Below are 27,520 nucleotides of genomic sequence, written 5' to 3'. Positions count from 1 at the left end.
CCAATGGAGATCACTGGAGCAGCTAGCATGTCACATGCCCTTGATATACCCAAATGCTGGGAGGCCCAGAAGGGAGTGATGAAGTCGGCTAAACTGGCTCTACACCAACCAAGATTTTTCTTCTCACTCACCAGAGGAATTCTCATCTGATGACTTAGGGCAGGTTGGAGATCCCTTTTGCTGCGGTAGAAGTGGGAAAGGGACTTAGGATGGGTCAGGATCTGGCCTGGGTCTTATACTGATGTTTGGGTTTTGTTTTTTTGTTCTACCCCTACCCTTCTTGCCTAGTCTGGCTGCTAAGGATTTTGGTCCCTGGCTATCTTCTGAATTCTGTGCCCTGGGCAAACTTTTTGGCCCGAGGGCCACATCGGGATTGCACAACTGTATGGAGGGCCAGGTAGGGAAGTCTGTGCCTCCCCAAGCAGCCTGGTCCCTGCTCCCTCCCACTTCCTGCCCCCTGACTGCCTCCCTCAGAATACCCAACCCATCCAACCCCCCCTGCTCCTTATCCCCTGACTGCCCCAAACTCTATTCACACCCTCGTACCCTGACAGCCCCCCAAGACTCCCACCCCCTATCCAACCACCCTCTGCTTCTCATCCCCTGACCACCCTGCCCGGGACCCCTGGCCCCTAATGGCCCCCTGGGATCCCACCCCCTTATCCAGCCCCCCCTGCTCCCTGTTCCCTGACTGCCCTCCCAACCCCTATCCACATCCCCGCCCCTTGACAGGACCCCCAGGACTCCCACCCCTCCCTGTTCTCCATTCCCTGACTGTCCCCCCCAGAACCTCCGCCTCATCCAACCACCCCCTTCCTCCCTGACTGCCCCCCAGGACTCCCCACACCCCCGCTCCCTTACCAGCAGCAGAAGCTCACAGCTGCGACACCTGGCCAGAGACAGCTGCGCTCCCCACGCTGCCTAATGGGAGCAGTGGATCAGAGCGCGGCCCTCGCAGCGGCTTGGCTGCGGGGAGGGGGCACAGTAGGTGAGAGGGCGGAGACTAGGCTCCCTGGCTGGGAGCTCAGGGGCCGGGCAAGACGGTCCCGCAGGCTGCAGTTTGCCCACGTCTGCCCTAGACAGTATGATTGATTAAATATGCTTCTCTTCATTTGTGTTCTCGAATAGAATGGGTTTTTTCTATCACTAGTTAGTATAATCATCATTTGCTTTATGAACAAAAGGCATCTAAATAAAAGATCTAAATTTTGCACTCTGTAGGCTGTGCAAGTCAGCTCAATGTGCATCCTCTCATGTCCTTTATCTTTGTTCCAATGTCTCTAATGTCCTTCCAGCTTAATTTTAGTTTGCCCCCTACTTTCACCTCCATTACTATGTTACACATGGGCAGTTGACTATGTGACTTAATCATATCAGCCTCCTCCCGCTGTTTTACTTCAATCATCTCCAAGCTTTCTCCAGTGAGCTGGCAAAGGTACTTTCTCCTCCAGCATGGAAAGTGTGATCTAAAACGATATGATGGAATTGGAGTCCTGCATGTATACTTTTAATGATGTTCAGCGTCACCAGTCATCTGGCATTCTTTATAAAGTCACCTTCATTATTGGCCTTTTTCATTCAGCTCTCACAAAGGATTGCCTATAGCATGTCATTCTCTTGCCATTTTGACATCTCTGTGTAGGAGATCAGTGGCGGAAATGTAAGGCAGCACATCCAGACAATTCATTGGAACAAATGTAACATTTAGGAACTGTGATACAACAGAGAGCTTTCACTCTTTCTGCAGAAAATGAAACAAAGGCCCGCAAACATCACTGGTTTCATTAACAGTTTTTCCCTCAAACTGGTCTGCTGCATCCATTATGTAGCCCTGAGGATTCCCATCTTCATTTTTCATCATGAAGTCTCGTGCCCTCAAAACTTTCTTCCAGTCAAGGAGGACTTTGGGAGTGTCACAGTGCCAATGGTTAATCAGCCAGTGCGGTCAAAACTGAGCAAGCATCATTAAGCCTTGCTAGGAAGGCACCAAGGAGAAAGTGAGTTCCCTTCTTTCCCCAGCACTGCTCCCAGTGTAAGGGACATCAGTGAGGTTACATAAACAGGCAGAGGAAACCTGTCCATTGGGGGTCTCTTCGCATATGGAGGTGCTTCTGGCCAGAGGCCCATGGCTTAGGCCCATGGTCTACATAATAAGTTGTTTACTAAGTAATATTGCATTACATTAAATGTGTACAGCACAAATTGAATACAGCAATTAGGCTTTTCCTAGATACTTTTCTTATAATAAGAATATTTTTGCAAAGTCTATTGGCAATATACGCATCATTACAAAACTTGCTTGGCACTATGTCTGCTGATTGATGGCCATGAAAATGCAGCATATTTCATTTTCTTTTCCTAGACATGAAGCCAGCTGCTGATGCTTTTCACAGGGTGAAGTTGGCAGCTGCAAGACCAGATCTCAAGGCTCTAAAATGTACGTTTCCAGAAGCTGCACCTGGGCGTCTGGCTGGCTGTTCCATTATTGGTCATTACCACTTTTTTAGAAGTAACCTAAATGAGATGGGTGCTGCATCCATCTGTGATTTCTTGCCTTGATTTATATAACCAGCATCATTATCACCAGATCTAATTGATCTGAATGATCTAAAAACCTGCCTTAATAATACTGAAACGTCCATAGGCTCTTTCCAAAAGTGAATTAGGGCCTATGATTCAATAGTTTCAGTTCATTTAGTTTTAAGTGTCTTTCCTAATTTGAAATACATAAACAAAACAATACAGGGCAAATTACTTTTTCAAAACTTCCTTTTAATTGCACATGCTAGCTATGGACTGAATTAAACTATAAACTCTTGATTACAACCTCCATGGTAGCAGTATGCAGTATGAATAGCATGGCTGTGTTCTGTGGATCTTTGCAGGGGGTAGGAATCACTTACAGGTCTGAGGCTTTGTCTACACTGGCAAGTTTCTGCGCAGTAAAGCAGCTTTCTGTGGTGTAACTCGCGATGTGTATACACTGACAAGCCACTTAGTGCGCAGAAACTCCTCAGTTGCAGCGTTGCAAAAAAGCCACCTCGACGAGCCTTAAAGTGCAGAGGCTCCAGCTCTGTACTGGCAGTGTAAACACATTACAGCACAAAAAGCAATCAGTTGGCTTCTGGAAGTGTCCCATAATCCCTCACGTGGCCACTCTATTCATTGTTTTGAACTTGGCTGCTCTGGAGACATGTGCCCCTCCCCTTTCAAAGCACCATTTCTGACAGCCCTTGTGTCCTGTGCTGATCTGCTCCAGGACACAAAGCAAACCATTAATGTGGAATGCTTGTGCTGCTGAACACAGAGGTAGGCATGTGTGTATGTGTGTGAGAGAGAGAGAGATTGCTGTGCAGAGAGCTGGGGAGGGAAGCAGGGGCCAATGTCGGGGTTTTCCCCTCCCCCTGCCTCAGGACAGGTTGCTTCCTGCCGTTATCTGAACTTACAAGACAGCATGCTGACACACTCTCTGTCCCCCCAAAACACATTGTCTCTCCCCCCTCCTCCATACACCCTCCACCCTCGTCCCTGTCACACACTCTGCCCCCCCGCCCCCTTCAGTTGAAAAGCAGCTGGCAATGTAGTAGGATGCCCATGGAACAATGGGATTAGGAAACTTGCATTGTGATGCTGTGCCAGCCCCATGAGGCATTGCAACCCCTTCCCAAAGCACCCTGCAGTCAGTTGCACAGGGGAATAGCTACCACAATGCACTGCTCTCTTTGCCATTGCAAGAGCTGCTAATGTGGATGCCCTCCACTGTCACGAGGAGCACAATGTGGACACGCAACAGTGATTTAATTCTAGTGCTTTAATAAAAGTGGTATAACTTGTTTTGCAGAAACTTGCCAGTGTAGGCATACCCTTAGAATTGCTGCAGAATGGCTTCACCCCTTGGTATGTGTTCCCTCCACACTAGACAGTGTGGCTAATGGATCCATGTGGTTATGAATCCATCAACCTCTCTCAGCTGCGCTTCTGAAATGCTGCTGCACAGTTGGGGAATGGGAAAGCCTCAATGAGAAAAGCTCCATGGTATGCATGGAATGTGGAACTGCTCTGCTGGGTCCTCAAATCCTGTCCTGCCCCTTTTCTGTAGCAGAACTATTTCTGTATTTCCACTGAATCAAGCCCCCCTGCAATCATGAAGAATGAAATCAGAGTTGGTCCCATATAAGTATATTGTTATACATAGAAGAATGTCGTATTCTGCTAAAGTGCAGAGGCAGGTGAGGGGAGTAGGTCAGTATAAATGGATCTTAGTGGCATTGTGTGTGATTTATTGGGCTGGTTTTTAACCGCTCTTGCTGTCTGTTCTTAACAGTCAGGTTCAACACTTTATCTCTCCTTGGGAAAGGAAGAATCTCTGGTATGCCTAGAAAAAAAGACAGGACCGTGAAAAGATTCAACATCAATTTTGCAAGCTTCTTTCAGCCAGGAACCAGATCTGTCTGCATCTGGCTCGACATCTCTGGAATATTTCACAAGGGCTCAAATGGGCAGCCAGAAAGACAAGTCAGATGAAAATATCATTGCCCTGGGAATTCCTACAAGTGTTGAGAGATTTCTGTAATCACATAACACTGGTGCTGGAGAAGGATTTCCTTCTCAGGTGTATTGTAGCCCATCATCTCCCCATAGCCTACACTCTACATGGGACTGAGCAATCTTCAGCAGGAGGATTACATCAGCAGATTTACTGTAAATATGAACATAACTTCCAGAGTCTGAAAGTATCGTTTTGCCTGATTACAGCAAACAGTGCGAGGCAATCAGAACTGTGAAAGGGAGGCTGAAAAGTGGGCCTAGAGTTTACATTGCTTTACTGTGTGAGGCTCTGCAGGTCTATTTCTCTTTCATGAACGTGTGTGTCAGAGGTTTTAAATAGGAAGGTGCTCAATAGTAGCAGACTGGGGATAGTAAACCTCAAAAGACTGATCTTTACTGAGTTTCTCCTTTGTAGCTGAGAGTTACCAGGGCTTTGGAGCGGAGCCCGGAGCTGGAGCGCAGAGTAGCTCCGGAGCAGTGGAGCTGCAGGTTTTTGCCTGGAGCTGGAGCGGAGCCGGAGCACAGCTCCAAAGCCCTGGTTAGAACCTCTTTTCCTGCTGTGAATTTGTCTCTTGTCTGTAGTAGCTTCAATGGAATGTGACACAGCAATTGAGTGTCTTCGGGGCTGTCTATTGTATATTTGGCGGCGGGGGGGGGAATTGTCGCTTACTAACTTTTTTCGTCTTGTTCACATAGAAATGGTAGCTGCATGATATAGGGCTATGCCAAACATTAACAATCAATCAAAAGTCATTGGTGCTACCTTGAATTTAGGTTAGCATAAGTGAGAGTAAATCAGGCAAGTCCTCTTTATTTTCCAGTTAAGACCAGAGCTGTAGCATGGTCCTGGTTCCTGTGAGCTTTAATTTATAAACAAAGAACTAAGTGGTGGCTGGTCCTGCAGAGGTGCCCTAGGAATGGGGCTAAGTGAGCACAGGAAGTTTCCGCGTACACATGCTTCTTCCCAGCACAACTAGTCAGGACCTAGCCCTGCCTGAGGCATTCTGCCTCCTTATGTCCTGCTCAGGCAGGAGGCTTCCAGTTATCTTTGCTTGGCCATCACACCTCCAATCCTTCCTTTTTTAGGATTTAATTCCTTGTAATTTTTCAGATACTGAAGATGGAAATGAGCTAATAAGAATTACATATATACATACACACACATTTTATTTCAGAAACATATTTAATCACAACTTCAGTTGAGGTAGTTAAATGGGAACATTCAGGAGACCAGGGAACTTCTAAAAGTTTTGAAATATTTTCTCTTTCTAGCCATTACTAGCCTTGCCATTACTTCTCGCAGGTTTGATTTAATGGCTAAAGGCCACCTAATATGTTTATAACATTTTACTTCTTGATAAATTGTTAAAATAACAATTGATAATAGTTTTTAACGTCAATCACAGAATTTTTGTTTAGGATTTATTCACCCACCATCTTATAATAAATATTCTGGAGTGTAAACAGTCTGATCCATAGACTCCTACTATGAATAAATTAAACTGGATTTATTGTGTTTATAGTCTGTTCTTCCTCTGGTCTTTGGAGGACTTTGTGAATGTGTAATGAAAGCTCTTATTTCTTATTCTGGAATTTCATAGGTACCATGTGCAGAGATTATTATGGGAAGTATATATATAGAGAGAGAGATATTTGTTAGTGAATTGTTTTTTCCCCTTTTAACATGGAGAAGAGTATCTGAAATTTAAGCAATACAAATTAAATAAAGCACAGCTTGTACATGTTACTGTGTAGATTGAGACAGGAGACAATTGAAGCATCTCAGACAGACAAGAGGCCAAGAGCAGTGATAAGAAGCAGGGAATTGCACAGGTTAGCAGAGAAGAAGAGGTTTCAGGACCGGGTCAGCCCCCATCCCTAAACTTAGGATGCTATACTGCCCTACAATGCAATCAACCTCCAGCAAAGTTTCCAATGATGCTAATCAAGTCTCCTGTTCCCTGCTTGTTTTCAGTATAAATTCTTATGACATGGAAGAAGGGTCACAGGTACACAGGGAGGCTAGACAGGTCTGGGTCTGTTGCAGTCAGAGGAAGAGAAGCACAGAAATTATTTTGGAATCTGACTAACAATAACAATTTGCACTTCAGTAACACCTGTCTGTAGCCCCAAGTGTTTTATAGGCATTAATACATTTAGACTATGATATAGGTAATAATATTATCCCCATTTTACATGCAGGAAAACTGAGGCACGGAGGTTAAGTGACTGGTCTGAGTTCACACAGCACTCAGTAGTAGAGTAAGGAATATAACTAAAAATCTCCTGACTCCCAATCCCATGCTTTACCTACAAGACCATCCTCCTCCCTTATGCCACTCTCCTTTCCTTCATATTCTAAACATAATAGCATAATATCCATACATGTGTGTATGAGATCCATGCACCGAGCCGAAGAGGAAACAAGAATCGTTCACAGCAGATGAGGAAAGACCTAGACAGCTGTGTGTGTGTGTGTGTGTGTGGATGGATAGCAACTAGAGAGGGCTGAAATGGCCTCCATGAAGGAGAGAGGAAAGGTTAGGAACAGCTGGGAAGAAGGAGGAGGTTTTAAGGCTGAGTGGCATCAGACAGCTAAAGAAAAGACATAAAAACTGACATGGCCTAGTTAGACAGGAGGAGTCTGGGGGAGACTCTGCTTAGGCATGCACAGGAGAGCAAAGAATAGTAAAATGAAGGGATAATACTACTCTTCTCCCCCCCCCCCCCCGGATCGTAAAGCAGGAGATCACTGGCTTGGTGACATGACTCCTTGGGAGTCTGGAGCCACCGCCATGGTAACACTACAAGGGAATGCCAGGGGGTAGACACTTTGCACCGTAGGTTTTCCTCAAACCACTGGAAATTGCCACTAGGAGTTAATGCTGCCAAGGACTAACCAACAGCTCCTCTGTACCGCTGGCACCTCCTTTCACCCTTCCCTGCAGATCCTGCCTTCATTAATGCCAATAGGAGTCTTGCCATTGACTTCAATGGGAACAGGATGGGGACCTAACTGAGGACAAATCCAGAATCAGGGCGACACTACCGAAACCCATAATTTTGGAGTGGGGGTTGATTACCGTCTTTAGAATGTTTTAGATTAAAATATTTTAATCTATATTATAAATAATTGAACCTGTCAAACCTGTTTTCTTTCTGCTCCAAATCCGTGACCTTATACAGGCATTCTAAATAGAATGGGTAATTTATTTAAAAGGTTAAGATCACACTGGCTTGTAACAATGCTGAAATTTTCCATTGTTTATCATACTTCAAGCTATTCTGGGTGCTCAATGATGTCACAGGTTATTTTTATGTTTCACTGTGAAATTCAGTCAGATTTCTGATTTAAGGGTCACTTGAATTTACATAAATTATATAGATGACATGCTGTTCAAAGTCTATTCCCAAATGAACAAATAAATGGTAGGTTTTATAAAAATATCTTAATTAAAAATTGACTTGTGCTAGCTGTTAGCTTCAGAGATGTACATGAAGTTCAAGTATGATGGATTGTTTTGCTCATTGAAAACCATAAAAACCAAAACAAGAGTGAATTATGGTGATAAAGAACATATTTTTGCTATTTTATTAATCTTGTTATAAGGGAAAACTCTGCTTGCCTTTCTCCTGCGAGTATTCTTATTGACTTTAATGTGGCCAATTGACTTTTTGTGGAAGTAAGGCAAGCAGTAGTTGTCTCACACTTAAAAAAAAAAAAAAAGAATGTGTGTTTGGGTCAGCTGCAGAAATATAAAAGAAACCAGCTTCATAAAAACTCAGGTTGGTTCTCCTGTATGGTTTAGTCACTCCAGAACTTATCAAACTGGGATAAATCCTGCTACTATTCAAAAGAAAAGAAACCTTATCTCCTCTTTGCTCACCTCAACGAGCTATGTACTCATATCATGAGAAGTATTTTTCAATAAATTGATTTGAGGGAAGCAGTGGGACAATATGCAGTATGAATTTCATATATCTGTGATGCCAGGCTCAACTATTTTAATTAAAATGTTCATTTCTGAGCCTTAGATTATCACGGGAGGCTGGGAAAGTGAAAAAAATATGCCAAATTCTACACTCTGTTTTCCTTGTACAACTCCAGTGAAATCAATGGAGTCATACAGATGGAATGGAACAAAATGTCTTAGTATTCAGGATACCAGCAGCATGTTTTTGGTACTAGTATAAAAATCAGATGTTTGAACAAGGTATCGAATGGTGCAAAATGAAATATTAGATGTATCTCATTCTCAGTGCTATGATTATTATTATTTAAAGAAAGGTAGAATGAAAGTGGTTTAAAATCTTAAAACATGCTACTGCGCTCTCATACTGCCAGGCCCATATGATGTACAGTTTCAGGAAAAGGACAACTGTTAGCGGAAGGCTTCCAGTGGACTCGTTAATCATAATCTTTACTAATACAAGAAAGTGCATATGATAAAATGTGAACATATGTGTAGAAGAAAAATCTCCATTTTGAAATTATGTACTTTTCTACAGACTAATCCTTGCAACTAAATGCCCCATTAATCAGTGTGAGCAAGGGGCAAACAGATAAGCAGCAGTATGGAATGGATATTGAAAGTAATTTTTGTTCCATATGCCAGAATGATAGCTGTTTGCAGTGATCCCTAAAACTTAATTCCTGAATCTTATTAACCTTGATTTCTTAGCGTTTTGCAAGTCTGTGGCATTCCTTATAGACCAGGGGTGAGCAAACTATGGCCCATGGGCTGGATCCAGCCTGCAAGCTGTTTTAAGCCGGCCCGCAAGCCACACCAGCAGCTTGGGTACACTCTGGCCGAGGCGCTGGGTCGGGGGCTGGACCACGCAGCTCAGCCCCGCAGCTCCTGGAAGCTGCAGCATGGCCCCGCTCTGGGAGCTGTTCCAATGGGAGCTGCAGGGGGGTGCCTGCAGATGGGGCAGCGTGCAGAGCCGCCTGGCCGTGCCTTTGTGTAAGAGCCAGAGAAGGGACATGCCACTGCTTCTGGGAGCCACTTGAAGTAAGTGCCACTCAGAGCTTGCACCCCCGAGCCTCCCCACACGCCCCAGCCCGCTGCCCCAGCCCTGATCCCCCTCCCGCTCTCCAACCCCCTTGATGCCAGCCCGGAGCACCCTCCTGCACCCCAAACCTCTCAGCCCCAGCCCCACCCCAGAGCCCGCACCCCAACCCCAATTTTGGAAGCATTCATGGCCCGCCATACAATTTCTATTCCCCGATGTGGCTCTCGGGCCAAAAAGTTTGCCTACCCCTGTTCTAAATACTTCAATGCTATTTTTCTAAGAGACACCAAAAACTCAGTAGGAGCAGCCAGGAACTTGCAAGCATCCCTATAAAAACAAAACAGCAAATGTTAGATAGAGTAAAGAAACATGTTGGTAAGACAAAAAGTTTCAATTTGAAGCTTCTGCAGATTTATTGTAAATTTGAAGTGGTATGTGAAACATAAAGGAATGATTGCAGTTGGTCAGCACTATTGACCATTGACCCCTGACGTGATCTTGGAGGGCTTATAGTTTGGGGTAACTTATAATTCCTTTACTTAAGCATACTTAATGGAAGTTATGAAAGTTGTAACAGCAAGTCGGAGAATACACATAATTAAGCTAAAAGCTAGTAAGCCCAAGCAGATAACTCCAGGTCACAAATTCTGCCCTCTCATTTCAAGAGACAACCAAGTAAGCACAAAAAGTACTGTGCACCACAGCATTCCACAAGAAGGAAGTTTTGGGGGGCTTTAGCAATCTGTTAACTAGGCAGATGGACTGCGATAACAGATAGGAACTATTAAGAAATGTGCGATGTAGTTTATTAATATTCATGATTAAAGGCATAGTTATGGAAAGGCAGAATGCCATGCATGGCTAATGGGAAGTATTAATCTTGTTACAGCCAGAAATTGATCAAATATGTTTGCGTACATGATAATTTACATAAAGAAGGGGTATAAGGAATCCAATATAGTTCTCTCTTTTTAGGTTCGTTGGGTCCCTGAGATGGTGTAAAGTGAATCATGGCCTCCTTTCACTTACTTTTCTATCTGTCTTTGTTCTGAATGGTCTCCATAATGTTGTAAGTATGCGCAAATCAAGTTTGTAAGTATAAACAATACAGGACCCCCCTTTGCTGTATTTATCTTATTCTTATGTATGTTTTCCTATGACTTCAACTCTATTTGTCTGTAGTAACTATAGCCCAAGTTTCTATGTGTGTTTTATCAATTTTATCTTCTTAATTAACTCTAAATAGCCACCTGAAAAAGAATCCGTTATCTGTGACAAGTGCATGTTGCACCCCAATAAATAATATTACAATTGCAATCATCAATCAATCTACAGTTGTGCTTTGTTCCCTACATTAATTAAAGGGCTTCAGCACCTCAAGGAAACTACATATACTATTCTATACTACTAATTTTCTGAATTCTAGTGATTTTAGTTTGCTAATACCTTTTCTGTCTCACCAAGTTTTCAAATGAACAAATATACATTGGTACAGAATGCTGGCATATTTTTTCTGATTTTTGCATTGTGTGCTAGCAACAAAGTGAAACTAATAAAATCTTCCAGCAGTATTATCTAGGGTTCAGACATCAGATGACTTTTTGTTTTCACTTTTCCACTCTCAGAAAAGAGCAGAAGGGGTCACCAGAGAAGAGGAGCAGTGGTGTCTATTTAATCCCAATTTTTTTCTTAGTAGTGAAATACCCTACTTTTCAAATTACCTAGCTTTGGTGACAATTTGACCTTCAAAAATCAAAATATAAGCAATTTTTCCAGATACTGTACTTAAAATTATGATATTGTAGAAGGGCAGTGTAAAAAAAAATTCAGAATAGTTATGTACATTCTAGTTCTGACAAGATTGCCTTCTACTGTTAAATTCTAAATATGACTTTGAAATTTTAGCCCAAGGAAAACTAAGACATTTAGCTCTTTTGGTTGAGTAATCAGTAATAGAAGTTGATACAGCAACAGATGTTCTATCTGCAAATTTAATTTTTCAGCTAGGCCAAAACAGGACAGTCATGAATTTTCTTTTTGTGAGAACTCACTGCATACTTGAGATGTTTATAATGTATGGAATTATAAACTGGTATTTCACAGAATTTGTTCCAAATTTCTGCCTATAAAGTTTATAAAACATTTTGTATGAGGTGATAAGAGATGTATCAAAGGATATGTGAAAGGATATCTTCCCAGGGAATGAAAAAGTATTGTTTGATACACTTTCAGAGAAAGGATCTAGTTCATCCCTAGTGTAACTCCAGTGACCTAACTGGATTTATCCTGGGATGAATTTGACCCAGTATTATTAAGCTGTATAGACAGAGCAACTATAATCTCTCTCCTTTATTATATCATTAATATCTAGAACTGAGCTAAAGCAAAATTTCCATTTGAATTACACTGTCAATGGCCAATTTGACTTTAAAAAAGTACACCTCTACCCCGATATAACGCGACCCGATATAACGCGAATTAGGATATAACGCGGTAAAGCAGTGCTCCGGGGGTGGGGAGGAGAGAGCTGCGCACTCCAGCGGATCAAAGCAAGTCTGATATAACGCAGTTTCACCTATAATACGGCAAGATTTTTTGGCTCCCAAGGACAGCGTTATATCGGGGTAGAGGTGTAATAAGAACAAGTTAACCAGCACAAATTAAACTAAAAAATTACTTATTCCAGGATTTTATCCAGGCTTGGGGATAACCTTTCCTAGGCATAACCTTTCCTAGGAGAGGTCAATTTTTACAGAGATGCTAGCCTCAATTTACTCTGAAATGAAAGATGGAAAAGACCTACCTGTTCTCTATTGGGTTGTCTTTTAGGTTCTCCATACCATCCAGGTAAATGCATATTCTTCAGTGCTTCATCATTTCTTGTTTCAGAAGGGTAAGTAAAATTGGCATATGTGTTTTCGCTCAATGTGTATATTTTAAAGTTAATAAAAATCCTTAGGACATTGATCTTGAATATATATAGTGCCTTTCATACCAATGGATGCAAGAATGCACACAAACTATATGGAAGGATAATTTCTACCAGAAATGGAAAAACACAGCAGCTGTTTAACAGCACATTTCACCACTAAAGAATGGTTTAGGATAGGAAATGAAGTTGAAATTATAGGCAGGAATAAACTCGTGCTCTTGAAAACAGTTCAAAAGACCATATGTAGCCAGAATCTTGTCCTTCCTCCTCATCTAAAATCCTGCAGCCTCAGCAGTCATGGCTTCAGTACTGACTTGGAGGGAAGAGTCCCACCTAAAGCCAAACCCTGCTCACTTGACTCACATGAATCCCAGATTAATACTGTGTGTATGGGCAGAAACAACAATTGTTCCCCATTCTTCCAGCATATGTCACTGAGATTGAAATGCCCCCTTGTATCACAGTTTCCTCCCCTACACATTATAGGTAGATACTTAAGGAAATCCTGTTCTATAGTGTGATTTGGTGATCTGTAGCAGACACCAACTAGTATCCTGTCTTGTGCTTGAACTGTTAGAACATTGATCAATAACCATTCAAGATAATTTGCTTCCTAGTTGTCAGTGACTCAGAAACAGGTAATGCCATTGTTGGCCTGGAGTACCACTCCCGCACCCCTTTAGCCCACTTATTTCTTCTTAAAAACAAAAAACCATCTAGCCGCTAGAGTGAAAGTACCAATTAATTCAGGGAAGTCCAATGTTCTGTTCTGTGAAGATTATTACAATAGTCCCTTCTGGACTTAGAATCAACGCATTTCTGATCAATTTCAGAAAAAAAAATCCAAGGCAATGGATAGCTTTGTACAGGACCATACATGCTACGTGAGTGCCCTCATTATCTGAGTCCTTTCCATGCATATGATTCAATAGCAACTGGTACCAACAGTGCATGAGACTAATAGTATCATTGATGCCACAGACTGATGCATTCTGGGATGCTGTACACGTGCAGCCATCTACATTATCTGGTGGCAATCTTGCAAATACTCACACAAGTGCCTAATTTCATGCATGTGACTAGTTCCAGTGAAGGCAATGAGACTATTCACATATGTAAAAGTTAAGCACATGCATAAGGTTTTGCAAAATCAGGACCTCTGTCTGAAGCAGGAACAAACAAACTTCCACTCTCTGACCGGCTGCAGGGATTTAAATCCAAGATCTATAGATGAACAATTACCCAAAGATTCTTCACAAAGTCCATGATTAGCCACCAATGAAAAATTTCCAGACCCATTAAAGAAAACAAAATAAAGCCCTCTGATGTGAGGATCTTTAAAAAAGCAGAAAATAAAGTTTTGTTGTTTTTTTTTCCACCAAGGTTTGTATTTACAAACACTATAGTGCATCTGGTTTCTGTAGTGTCTTTCTGAGCTGCAAAAGATGTCCTGAGTTGGAGTTGTTTTGTGTTATGAAAGCTTCTGCATCTAGAATCTTTCTGATTTGCAAAAGGCTTAACAGGTCTGGATTTCCTGGTTCTCCCCCGCCCCATCCTAATTCTTTCTGTCATTTAATGAGGTTGCTTGGCATTCTCAGTAGGCACTCTGCAAGCTCAGCCCTAAGACAGAAGATGGAGTTGTTTTGAAACAGAAGATGAATAATATTGTCAGAAGTATATTAATGAGCTAATGTGTCTACACACCCATGCAAGGAGTATAGGTAATCAGAAAACCGAACAAGAAATGTTAATTAAGGATGGAGAATATGTTGTAGTAAGAATAACTGAAGCCTGTGGATGATTTTCATAACTAGAATGTCAATTTTTATTGTCACCAAGAAGAAGAGAAAAAGAAAGAAGAGGTGGAGGACATTAATGTCAAAGCTATTTACACTGCAAGGGAATTACAATGACAAAGAAGAGTGGTGGTGAAATTCTTTTGGGAGAGAGATTGTGTATGTAAGAGGCCAAAGGCTGAGTGCTTTCAGATGCCAGAGGTCTCTGGCCTCTTGTCTTGCAATGTAAGAAAGGATGCATTGTATTGACCCAATAATATTCTCCTGTTACCTCATAATCCTTTATTCATATCTTGGAATAACACAAACTACAACAGCCTTCATCATGAAAAGGATTCAGTGTTGCTCATCAGAGATTTGCCCGGGAGAATCAGTTAAAATGACAAGTCTAGGCAAAGGATTGTCAAGCTGGGTATTAAAAGGGGGAAAGTCCTCAGAGGCATGATAAGGCCAGGACTGGAAAAATATTTAAAATTAGAGGCTTCCTATATATACAGTGAAGGCAGGAATTTTCAAAGGATCCTTAAGAGCCCAAACCCTATTGGAATTTAATGGCATTTGGGTGCCTAACTCCCGTAAGCTATTTTCCCCATCTGTAAAATGAAGATAATAACAATGACCTTCTTTGTAAAGCACTTTGAGAAGCTAGGTGAAAAGCTAGGTATTATTTCTATTTTATTTTGAAAATTTCAGCCAAAACAAATAGAACTTTATATAAATAGGTGGGAGCATAATTTATAAGAAAGCTACATAAGGGAAAAGAAAAGACCAGTCTGACATAACCATCAAGAAAAGCTTTCTTTTACCTTTAGATTTATTGCTGCTTATTATGCATTTATAAAATGAAGTCTCCACATACCAACACAGTAAAAAGAAAGATGAGTCATCAATAATTGGGTTAGGAAATAAACAGCCTTGTTCACATTTTCCTTTTTCTTCTTACAAAATTAAAGTAAATTATTAATTAGGCTTCTTCCTGTCTGTGTCTTTGTTGTCCATGTTAATCTTAACAAGTAATGCAGGAACAGTACAAAAGATGCTTTTTTAAAAAATCCATTAAGAGGACAGAACTGATGATACAGTAGTCCCGATGAATCAAATTATCTGTGTTATGTTATTGGAGGGAGGTTGTGTCACAGTCAACTAATTTTTACAGAACAACCATAGTTGGTTATAGAACAAGTAACTGGAGGAAGGAGGATTTTCCAAATATCATGAATATGAGGTATTTCTGAAATAATCTTTGAAAGGTCAATGCAAATCAGATACCTGGTCACTTGACCAAGAGAAGGGATGAGAGATTTGTCTCACCCAGGACTGTCTGGTACTAATGATGGATTTGCATTTCCCAGATCCTTTTAGTTGTTAATAACTAAATTAATATTTAGTTATGTTACTAAGCAAGAACGTGACTATATCTTTACTCTCTTTGTTCTTCCTATAGTACTCTGGATGCCCAGAGATGCAAACTTCAACAAAAGATTATTAGAAACCCAAAGTGGGTGCCATACACAGGATATAGGTTACAGTGCCACATTCACAACATGTTCAACATTTTTTCTTGAATATTGTGGATGGTCTTTCTGATAGGCCCCATCCAACCACCCTCTGCTTCCTGTCCCCTGTCCCCTGACTGCCTCCCAGGACCTCCCGCCCCTTATCCAACTCCCCTATCTAATATAAACATTTGTAGCACATAAATAAGAAGTCAACTTATGTTATCTTCTAGTTCATGAGAAGTAGAGCAGGAGCATTTAAGTTGATGAGATGTTTAAGTTGATGAGGGACTATTTTCTGAAACTGTCAACACACCAAGTTGTCAAGAGACAGCTGAGTCGTAAAATGCTCCTATCACCATGGGAGATGCATCATACCATTGAAGCATGCAGATAAATTGTTATCTAACTCATGGAAGTTGTTATATGAACAAAATAAGGGAGTAATAAACTCACCAATCGATCAATTATAAAAACAGCAGAAAGAATACAGTACATTATTATATTTTCTTGAACATATGCGGCAATCAATTTTTCCTGCAACGTTAAATGTATTCCCTCATCATTCCCAATGGATGCCATGGACTATGAATACAGCAATCAGCATAATAGGTGTCAGAATAATCAAAGTAATATGTGTCAGAAAGAAGCAATGAGTATATAATAATTAAACAAATCTCCCAAGAGCTAAACATACAAAGATCTTTTTTAAAAAACCCAAACTGTAAAAAGTTTCATGCACAAAAGTGGTTTTACTGCAGTTTCAAGGCAAGATGATAGTTATTCCTCTACCTGATGTAGTTCCTCACATTTCACCATGAATAAAAATAGCCTTTTGTATAGTCAAACCACACAATGCAGCACACACAATGATCAGATCAAGGTCAATATTCAAATTCAGCTGAATTTGGACTTGATCTGAACCTTAACTCACTTCATCAGTAATATATTCTCTCAAGTTAGAGTTGATAATAAGGTTCATTTAAACTGTGGATCATGTCCCAGCTACAAGCCAAAAACGAGGCATTCCTAGTTTAATGCACCTGTAGAGGAGAATAGACAAATCTAAAGTCTGATCATCTATAGAAAATTATGCAAAACCAGAATTAAATACACAATTGCCCCATCTTCCTTGTCCCCGCCCCATCCCCCTGCCCAAATGAAGCTCTACCCCAAGTAGAACCTTCGATAACCAGAGAAAAACAGAGAATCCATGAAGTCCACTACAGTTTTGATATTACCAACCTAATTAGACTGAAAGATGTTATGATGATGGGTGGGGTGACAATTTGGGGAATATATGCACAATTTATGAATTCTGGGATTTTATGAAATTGTTGTATCGTTGAAGTCTCAGTATATGAGGAATCCCTTGTCTGCTGTCAGGGCTGTCTCACATTTCTCCCAAATCAAGGACAAGGGAGAGTCGTTAAACCTTGATGGTTGCCCATTAAAATAGGAGCACCTTAGGACAACAGGTTAGCTGAAGCTAGAACTAGTTTTATCCAACTTTTCTCCAAGGGGCTGGGATTTAAAGGAGCGGAATTTTCCCAGAAGCAGAATTACTTTTGGCTTGAATCCTGAATCTGGCTCTGATCTTTGGCTTAGCACCTTGGTTCCAGGCTCCTGATTATAATCATTAGATCTGACCACCCATGGCCCAGTCCCTACAGAAGAAGGGGGAACTTTACTAGCCCTTTGTCAGGTGGCAATATAAAACCTACAGTCAATAGTGCTTTGCATCCCAAAGGGTCAGCGCTCACTTTATTTTTAAAGGAATAGAGCCCAAACTCACTCAAGAATAAAACATGCTTCTCAGAACATCCTTGGTTTTCACTGGAAGTCTTCCATTCAAGGTCAGACTAGGCTTGACTTTGCTTCATTTGTGAAATCTGAATAGATAACCCAGGTGATGTGGTAGGAAAGATATAGAAAAGAGACAGATCCAAAGCCAAATAAAGCCAGCAGGAGTATTCTGTGTAGTTCAATAGGCTTTAGATCAGGTCTGAAGATAAGTATGAAAAAACAAGGGTGAAATCCTGGCTCCATTGAAGTCAATGGGAGTTTTGCCAGTGATTTTAACTGAGCCATGATTTTACCTAATGCAGCAATAACAGGAACAACAAAATACTCTCTTATGCTAAGTATGAACAGTGCTTAGCAAAATGGAGCCTGTGATGGGGCAGAGAGGCTTCACAACAGCAAAGAAGGGGTTAGGAGAGTCTATGGGCCCAACTAGCCCCACCCTATAGCCAATGCCCAGCTTGGAGGGGGAATAAAAGGAGTGAACCTGGCTCAGGTCAGGGCTGATTGGCCAGGGATGAGGATGGAGCTCTGCCTCTGCCTGAAGGAAGCTTTGCTGGCAGAGAGATGGGCGTGTTAGCCGGAGTAGCCACTGGGGAGGAGTAGTTAAACCTCAGGCGAGAGCAACACTCAGTTAAGAGACTGCATGTGAACTAAGGCCAAAGGACAGGGCAGGGACACCCCACTTGCAGACTGGGAATGGCCCAGTATTGAGTTGACTTTGTTTTTTGTTTTAGAACATTTCAGGGATGAGACCCGAGGGCCACATTGGGGTTGCAAAACTGTATGGCAGTGGTCCCCAACCTTTTTGTGGCCAGTAGCACATTCATATTTTCAGAAGAGTGTGGCGGGCACCAACAATTTTTCAAGGCTTATTTTGTATTTGTACATTAAATAACATGAAAAACATCATATTTAATATACATAATAGATAAATCTATAAGATAAAAAGGGTAATTTTACATGTAAAAGGTATTAATTAAATTATTCGGCAATTACTCTTTCACCTTACCATGTGAATTTGCTCTTTTTTATCTACCTGTAAGAAAAATTAAGGAGTTTTTACAAAATAAATATCATAAACAGTTTTCATCTTATTTATTTTTAAAAAGTTAAACATTGTTGAACTGCTGGTCCAAATATATTTATTAGTCTTACTTTAACATAGAATGAAGCCTGCAGCCCTGGAGTTCTCTGTCCCCAGCAGGCACGGGGCCGCGGTTTCTCTCCAGCTTAAACTGCGGCCTCGTGCCTGCCAGGGACCGAGAACACTGGCGCCTGCAGCCCTAGAGTTCTCTGTCCCTGGCAGGGGCAGGCCCATGGCTTCGAAGCCATAGAGAAGCCGCAACCCTGCGCCTGCCAGGGACAGAGAACAGCAGCGCCTACAGCCTGCAGCCCTGGAGTTCTCTGTCCCCAGCAGGTGCAGAGCTGCGGCTTCTCTCCCCTGCTGGGCACTAGGCAGGCGCACATAAATGCCCCAGCGGGCGCCATGGTGCCCGCAGGCACCACGTTGGGGACCACTGCTGTATGGAGTGCCAGTTAGGGAAGGCTGTGCCTGTTGGAGAAGGAAGAGCCTGGCCCCCACCCCCTATCCACTCCCTCCCACTTCCCACCCCCTTACTGCCCCCATCAGAACCACCAGCCCATCCAACCCCCGCTTCTTGTCCCCTGACCGCCCCCTCCCAGCCCTAACCGCCTCCCTGGGACCCCACCCTCATCCAACCCCCCTGCTCCTAGTCCCCTGACTGCCCCGACCCCTAGCCACACTCCTGCCCCCTGACAGGCCCCCCAGGACCCCACACCTATCCAACCCCCTTGTTCCCCATCTCCTGACCCCTATCCACAGCCCCACCCCTGACTGGCCCCTGGGACCTCCTGCACCTTATCTAACTCCCCAGCCCCAGCCCCCTTACCATGCTGCTCAGAGCAGCACGTCTGGCAGCCGTGCTGCCCCGCCGGAGCTAGACACGTTGCTGCTCTGCTCGGCAGAAGTGCACTGCTCTGAGCCCTGCCTGTGCAGCAGCATGGCTGCGGGGGAGGGGGAACAGCAGGGGAGGGGCCAAGGGCTGGGATCCCTGGCAGGGAGATCAAGGGCCGGGCAGGACGGTCCCACGGGCCAGATGTGGCCCACCTCTGTTTTAGACCCTGTCACTGTCTGAGATTATATGCAGGTCAAAGCAGCCATCTTCGACACTCTGGACATCTTGTAAGAGACACTCCACAAGATTTCTGGGAGGAACGGTATCCTTTCGGAGCAGTCCTGCGTGATTGCCGAAAAACTATGAGATTCATGTTGGAGATGGCTCAGACCTGAGATGAAGACAGGAACCCAGGTCATTTGCTTTTCCCAAGATTACTCCTTCATGGAGGGCAGCTTTGGGAAAATCTGGATTGTGGGAGCCTGAGCTGAACAACCAAAGCTTGTGAAGTTGACTAGCTTTGTAAAGGTGAACGGGACAGAAGTGGTGGGTCTCAAGGACTCAGAATATTTTGGCACGATCCCTCTGTGATCCCAGTCTTGGATCATCCCCAGGTACCATTCTTCTATGATGCACACATTCTACGGTGCGAATGTGAAACCCTGTGGATGTTGTGACAGAATGTACCTGTGTGCACACCCTACACACTGTTGTAATAATTTTTGTACAAAGTATACCTTGTAAAGTATCTTCTGAAAACTCTGACTTGAAGACCCTTTCCTTACCCAAGTCAGAGATCCTAACAAAATTATCCAACTTCATTGAAGAGCAGAGAGCTGATGACATGCTGAGCCAGGCCTATATCCAAGTGAAAGTTTTCAATGCGGAAATGGTGGAACCTCAATAAGCTAAAGTCTTCCCTCATTTTGACATTCAGAGTGATCATCTGTATCACCTCGAGAAAGACCTCCAGACTGAGGAAACCTGAAACCAGCTTCTGGTGTCCAGAGACCATCAGAGGAAGGTCATTTGGCTGGCCCACAGCATACATTTAATGAAGCACCTTAAGATGGAGAAAACACTGGCTCGAATTCTAGTCTGATTTTTTTTGGCCTGGAATGTAAAAGGACATCCCCAATTTTTTTGCCTTCTGCCCCGAGGGCTAGCTCACAGCACCCCAGCCAAAGGAGAAAACTTCACTGGTTCCCCTCCCACTGGAGAGCATACCCTTCAATCATATTGGGATGGACATAATCGCCCCTCTTGAAAAGAGTGGTGCGGGTTACCAGTATATTTTGTTACTTGCGGACTATGTCAACCATTATCATAAGGTCATATCCCTGTGTAAATGAATACCAAAGCAGTTATTTCTGAACTGATGAAAATCTTTGCCCAGACTGGGCACCACATTATAACAGACCAGGGAACAAACTTCGTGTCCCAGACAATGACTCGACTATGTTGGCTGTTGAAAATAAAGACCTTCCAAACACCGGCTACCATCCCCAAACAGACAAGCTGGTGGAATGGTTTAATGGGACCCTAAAGAATATGCTAAGAAAGTTTATCACTATGAATATCTGACATTGGGACCAATTACTCCCTTCCCTTCTGTTTGCAATGAGAGGCATGCCACAATCCTCCATTGACCTTTTACAATTCAAGCTATTATATGGGAGACAGCCATAAGGGATTTTGGACCTCATAAGGGAAATGTAGAAGGAACAGTCACCTGGAGTGGGTAATGTGGTGTAGCACATTCTTAACCTTCAGGAGAAGCTCGACGCTTTAGGCCTATTCTCCAAGGAGAAACGCCTATGTGCCCAGAGCATCCAGAAAGCAGCCTACAATAAAGGGGCCCACCTTCAGGGGGTTCAACCTGAGGATCAGTTTCTCTTATTACTTCCCAGTGCTGAACTGAAGCTCTTGGCCTGCTGGCAGGGGGCTTATGAGATGATACGATGAGCGAGGCCTGTGAATTACAATGTCCAGCAGACAAACAGATGTAAACGCCAACAAATTTACCTCATGAATCTTGTAAAGCTGTGGAAGGCTTGGGAGAGCCTGTTTATAGCCCCATAGCCACCAAAGTCTGAATTGGACCCACAGACCACTAGAACCTCAAAGCCTGGGATGGTGAAAATCAGAAGCAACCTCACTCCAGAACAAATGGTCCAGGCCCAGCAATTGATTACTGTCTTCTCCATGGTGTTTTCTATGCAACCTAGATGAACCCTTTAATTTCTCATTACTCCAAGACTGAACCCGGACAATGAGTCAGAGAAAATTAATGATCCCCTTCCCCAGAGAATAAGAGAAACCATAAAGCAAGAGCTTCATTAGATGCTAGAATTGCAAGTAATTGAGGACTCATTTAGAGAATAGCTGTCCAAGGCCCGGGCCCTTTAAACTGCTGCCAGAGCCCCGCTGCTGAAGCCCCGGAGCTCCAGCAGTGATTTAAAGGGCCCAGGGCTCCCAAGGCCCCACCTCTTCCAGTTGAGGCACCGCCCTTTCCAGTCGAGGCCCCACCCCCTGCTCAGCACACCGGTATACCGGTAAATCCCTTACGTTACTTTCCCCTCTGTGGCAAACCCCTACTAAATGCCAACTGGACAAAAATGAGACAATCTACCTTGGTGCATCTGGGGAAAGGGAAGCTGTGACCCATGGTGGATAAGATCCAGCCCTCCAGTCATGCCTATGCCAACTCTAAAGAAAAAGGTATACAGTTCTTAGGATACTAACAACAATTTATTCTCAGCTTCTTGACTATTGTGGCCCGTCTTAGGGATCTCCTTAAAAACAATAGCCCAAAAAAAGATCCAGTGGACCAATGCTTGTCAAGACACCTTTCAAACCCTTACGCCCCATCTCTGTTGAGAACCAGTCTTATATAGTTTCAACTTCACCAGGGAATTCCTGCTACAAATCAATGCCTCCAATGCAGGATTAGGGGCCACCTTATCTCAGGGGATGGAAGGTGATGAACACCTCCTCCTCTATCTTAGCTGAAAATTATTCTCAAGGGAGAGGGCCTCTTCTGTAGTCATAAAAGAGGCATAGGCAGTGAAGTGGATTATGGACTCACTCCAATACTATCTTCTGGGCAGTCATTTCACCTTAGTTACTGACCACGCCCTGCTACTTTGGCTCCATGTCATGAAGGACACCAACCCCCCAAATTATGAGTTTTATGTATCCCTTCAGCCATTATCCTTCTGCATACAACATACTGCCTCAGTGCTTCCTTCCCCTGGGCAAACCCACCGCTGTGGAGAAAGGTCCAAAAGGGAGCACTGCTCCATCCATGCCACTACAAGGCCCTAATCTTGGTTGGGATCGCTATGTGCTACTTTAATATAGTAACAAATAGCTGCCTAAGAATTTCAAACTACCTACACCTGTGCAGAACCAAGAGAACATTGGCAGACCATTAAGAGATCACATTGCAAAATCCAGTGCTCTTGCACCAAATACATATTGTAAATCTCTATAACTCTCACAGGTCACAACACATTTTCATCAGAGCTTCAAAAGGCACACCTGTGAGTCAAGGACTGTCTTTCTGCCAAATTTCAAATTTCTAGGATCCTCCACTGACATTCTAAAGTTGTTCAGAAATGTCACAAAATACTTTATAATGGAAAAGTACATTTTTTTCACCCTCTTCATTCTCAAAAACAGCTGCACTATTTTGGCTTACTCAAAAAAACCAAAAGTGTACTGTGAACAACCATGCCAAATTTCAGAAAGGAAAATATCAAAAAAGTTATCAGCAAATGGAAATCATTCTGCAACCTTAACAATAGGCATCACTATGTGCTCAGGCCATAACAATTACAAAAGGTCAAATTACACTTTCAGCTGTAACAGTGTAACTTGACTAATTCCACTGAAATCAGTGGTGTTACGCTACATTTACAACAGCTTAAAATGAGAGCAGAATTTGATCTGTAAAACCATATTTGATTATAAGAACAAGAACACAGGGGGTTAGGAACTGTAACACCTGATCAGACCAATGCTCTACTCAGTCTGGTATCCTATCTCCAACAAAGGCTAGTACCAGATGCTTAAGAGAAAGATGTAAAAAAAGATGTAAAAACATTATGAACTGACATGCCCATGGGGACACTTTCTTCCTAGCTCCAAGCAGTTAGAAATTAGTTGGCTTTTGCCCAGAAGCATGGAAGTGTATAGCTGGTTGTACATTTTCATCCTATCTAATCTAACAGTAGGAAAAAAGTCACAAAATAGGCTCCTGGGGTTGCTTTAGTTGTTAATGTGCATAGTGCAGATTACATGCTGCTATGTTTGGTTTTCACTGTTTCAGTGAGAGGAAGACTAGAGTCTGGGGGATTAGCAGCGAGAACAAGTAGCTTTTCACATGCTAGATTGGTCTCATTTGCCTTCATAAATTGTTTCTTTAGGGCGTGGTGACACTGTTCCTTTCTTTTGCAAATCAAAGTTCTTCTCCCTGCTGCACTTCCTATTCTCTGGTATCCATTCCACCTACTCCTCATTTCCCCCATATCTTTCTTCCTCCTCCCAGCCCCCATACACATATACAAGACTCACTATCTTCATTTTTTTTAAGTAATATATATTTGGTACTGTACAATTCACTTACCACAACTTAACTCTTATTTCATGAACTTTGGTGCATGTTTATAACTTTGCATGAAGCTCATATAACATTTCCAAACTTTTCAAACTCCCTATTGCATGAAAAGCTCCTAGAGGGGAAAAAAAACCTTCATCTTGATGCCAATGCTACAAATAGCTAGATATTTTAAAGTTAAATTGTTAAAGAGGTATTTTTAAGAAAAGTTACTCTTTCTTTTGCTTAACTGACTTACAGAGTCTTATCTGAGAAAAGTTTGAAAAGCTCTGGATAGCGTCAACCCTCCCACCCCTATGAGTCACAGTTGCTGTTATTATTGCATCTGGTGCTTTATTTTTAAAAACTGCTTCAGCGCAGCTACAAACATTGTGGGTAACCCTTTCATGTTTCTCAGTCACAGGGGACCATGTAAAGCACAAGAATAATGAGTGTATCCTTAATCACTACTGGCTTCTCCATTCGTGAAGAAAATGAGAAAGAGAGATCTTCCTTGCTCTGTAAAAGACTTTTTATTTTTCTTAACGAGGCAGCTGCAGAGAGCTATTTGGTCAGACTTTCCTTATCAACAGAGAAATCCTTATGGAATTAATAGATTTGTTATATTCAGAGTATAACAGTAAACAGCATATGGCTTTGTTAATATCATTATAATGTCACAGCACAATCTGTCAGAAAAGAATGTACATTTTTTTGAGCAATTTCATTTATTTGGAGTTCACAGGAAAAACAAAAGCATAAGACCCTCTGTATCTAAAGTACAGCAAACAATTTCTTAATTTTTGGTTTGTATTCCCAGTTTAACAAGTATGTCTGTGCATATTACCATAATAACAAAACTAAAATGGAAAAGCAGTTGCTTTGTTACCAGGAGTTAAAAGGTCATTTCCTGTTGATGAAAAAGCCTTTTCTATCAGGTAAGTAGCTGCTACACTCCATAAAACTGGCAACCCTTCAAAAGATTTTAGAAACTAGAAGCATTGTTGGAAGATAAAGAAGATAAGGTCATTTGCCTTGGGTTTAGTCCTGCAAACCTTACTAGGTGACCCTTTGATATTGAAATGACGAGAGCTTTAAATTGTTTTATCTTTATACAGCTGATGATCACTGGCTGATAATCACTTTTTTAAACCATCAGAAAGTCTAGCTGAATTAAACTGTATAAAATATTGTGATATATTTTCAGCAACGGGCGATTGCTACCAGTATTGCACATGGGATAGGCATACAACTACACTCAATGTTTGGTTCTGAGCCTCAGGCTTTCCCATTATTTTATACTCCATTTGACAGACACTATTAGCTCAATAATGGCTGACATGATTTTCATTGCATAGTTATATTGCTACAGTAGATTAATTACTATACTAGATTAATAAAACTGAATAAATAAAGTATGTAAAATCTGTAACCTCTTATTGGGAATATTATGCCAGCATTAAACAAAGCTTGCATTTAATATGTACAATACTTCAAAATTTACTTATGAGCACTATTGCCAGGCATTATGTAAATGTATATTGTTATATGTGTAATTAACTGAACTATAACATTTATCTGATATATAGCACAAACTTCTCTCCCTGGAGGAATGGATTCTGTTTTTAAATACTTTTCTTAATTTATGGGTTGTTGTTTTTAACATATTTTCCTTTAATGAGACAAGTTATGAGTACTTGACATTTTCTAATACAGAGTAAGCATTTTCAGAAGGGTTGTATTTTCTCTATTTTGAATTACAAAAACAAAAAATCCCACATATATAGTAAATACTATGCCTGGTAAGCATACTTCAGGGTCCACAACATCACTTTCACTTGGTGAACTTTCAAATTAGCTTGTTAATTGTTTATTTTAATACCATTTCCATTCTATTTTGAATACTCTTTAAAATTCTATCTCTATCACTGTAGATGTTGCTCAAAAGTATAAGTAAACAGGTTATGCGTCTCAGTTTATAACATTCATTATCACTGTATCCCCCAAATTACTGTCAAACAATTAAAAAAGTACCAAAATCCTTACCTAATGGAGCGGACCCAGTACAAAGATGCAACAAGGGAATCCAAAGGATGTAAGCAACAAGTAGGAGATGCAGATGGAGAGATAAGGGCTGCTGCATGTTGTCCAAGGATATGTTTTATCCACCCATCTGCAGTTTTTCAGAAGTTAACTTTTGAAGTACTAAACTTTTCTTGCAAAGACATAAGCTTGCCTTTGTGTTTAAATCTGCCTTCTTTTGTAAAAAATAAGTAAATAAAAAAATCCTCTCTCCTGAGGAGAGCTCAATGTATTTTCAACTGAGAGGGAACCCCTTCAGCTATATATAAAATGTATACATAACACACACACACACACACTGGCCACCAAAGACTGTAGCCCACACTCCAGCTGCTTACATTCCAGCTGCTCTACACACCCTGTAACACAACACACACACAGAGGGCTGGAGCAGTCTCTACAGTCATTGTCAGGGTCTGTGACTTTTAACTTTCAGCAGGAGGGGGTGGCCCTGGGAAAATTAGGGTTGTGAACCAAACACATTTACTTATGCAGGACAAAAAGGGGAAAATGTGAAATGCAGGTTACTGAAGTTATGATTAATATCAGCACTACAATACCATTTATATGACAAATATGTAACACCATTATAATGTTAGAGTGGAAATGTTTTGTTTTTAACTTTGAGTTCCTTGAGGTTAAGGTTTCATTTATCCAAAGCTCATTTCCTATGAAAGCTACTCTGTGCAGTACAAACAACAGCTTTCTTCAAAGGTATAAGACCTGAATAGAGAACTGAAATTGTGACCATTCAATGTTTTCCACTATCTTAGAGTGTATGTCCTACATTCTATTGTTTCTACAGTATTAAAGTACAATGGTGTAACATTAGGCGTGCTTTCCTTTTAACATTAGGACTGCCACCCTGTTATAAAAATGAGTATCTCTTGAAGTTATCCCATCAGCAGAAACATTATCTAAGCAAAATAAATGTAAACTAGAGGCAAGTGTTACTTAAAAATAAAAGAATCCATTTTTTTCTTAAGCATCGTATTTTTTAGAAAAACACCTTGGTCTCATTTGAAATGTCAGGGTTACTACATCACGGTCCCAATGTGCCACATATACTCTGTGAGCAGGAACAATCTATTCAGTGTACAGTAAAGTACTAGCTGCTTAATCTGTAAGATGAGGAATTTGCTATTAAATTTCATGCTGTACACTTATACTTGTGACATAATGCATAGAATATGTAATATTTCTACCCACTGGTCAATATTTTCTATATCTGTCTCTTTTGTCTCTTTCTGTCAAGATTGTTTATTTTGTATAGGTTCTTTTAAATAATTGGACAGTATCTCATCTGTCTACTTATTGGTATAAACTTCTGT

General features: G+C 41.7%; 1 protein-coding gene across 1 annotated transcript in view; it reads right to left on the bottom strand.

Moving 5' to 3' along the window:
- Nucleotides 1-26,250, bottom strand: part of LOC120374201 (von Willebrand factor D and EGF domain-containing protein-like) — a 240,959-nt gene extending 214,709 nt beyond the window's left edge. Inside the window, exon 1 of the mRNA XM_039493496.1 lies at nt 26,154-26,250. Within this exon, the coding sequence (XP_039349430.1) occupies nt 26,154-26,250 (97 nt within the window). The remainder of the gene's footprint in view (nt 1-26,153) is intronic.
- Between the last annotated feature and the right edge of the window lie 1,270 nt (nt 26,251-27,520).

Source organism: Mauremys reevesii, linkage group 11, assembly GCF_016161935.1.
Source record: "Mauremys reevesii isolate NIE-2019 linkage group 11, ASM1616193v1, whole genome shotgun sequence".
Taxonomy (NCBI): Eukaryota; Metazoa; Chordata; order Testudines; family Geoemydidae; genus Mauremys; species Mauremys reevesii.
This window is presented reverse-complemented; position numbering and strand designations above follow the sequence as displayed.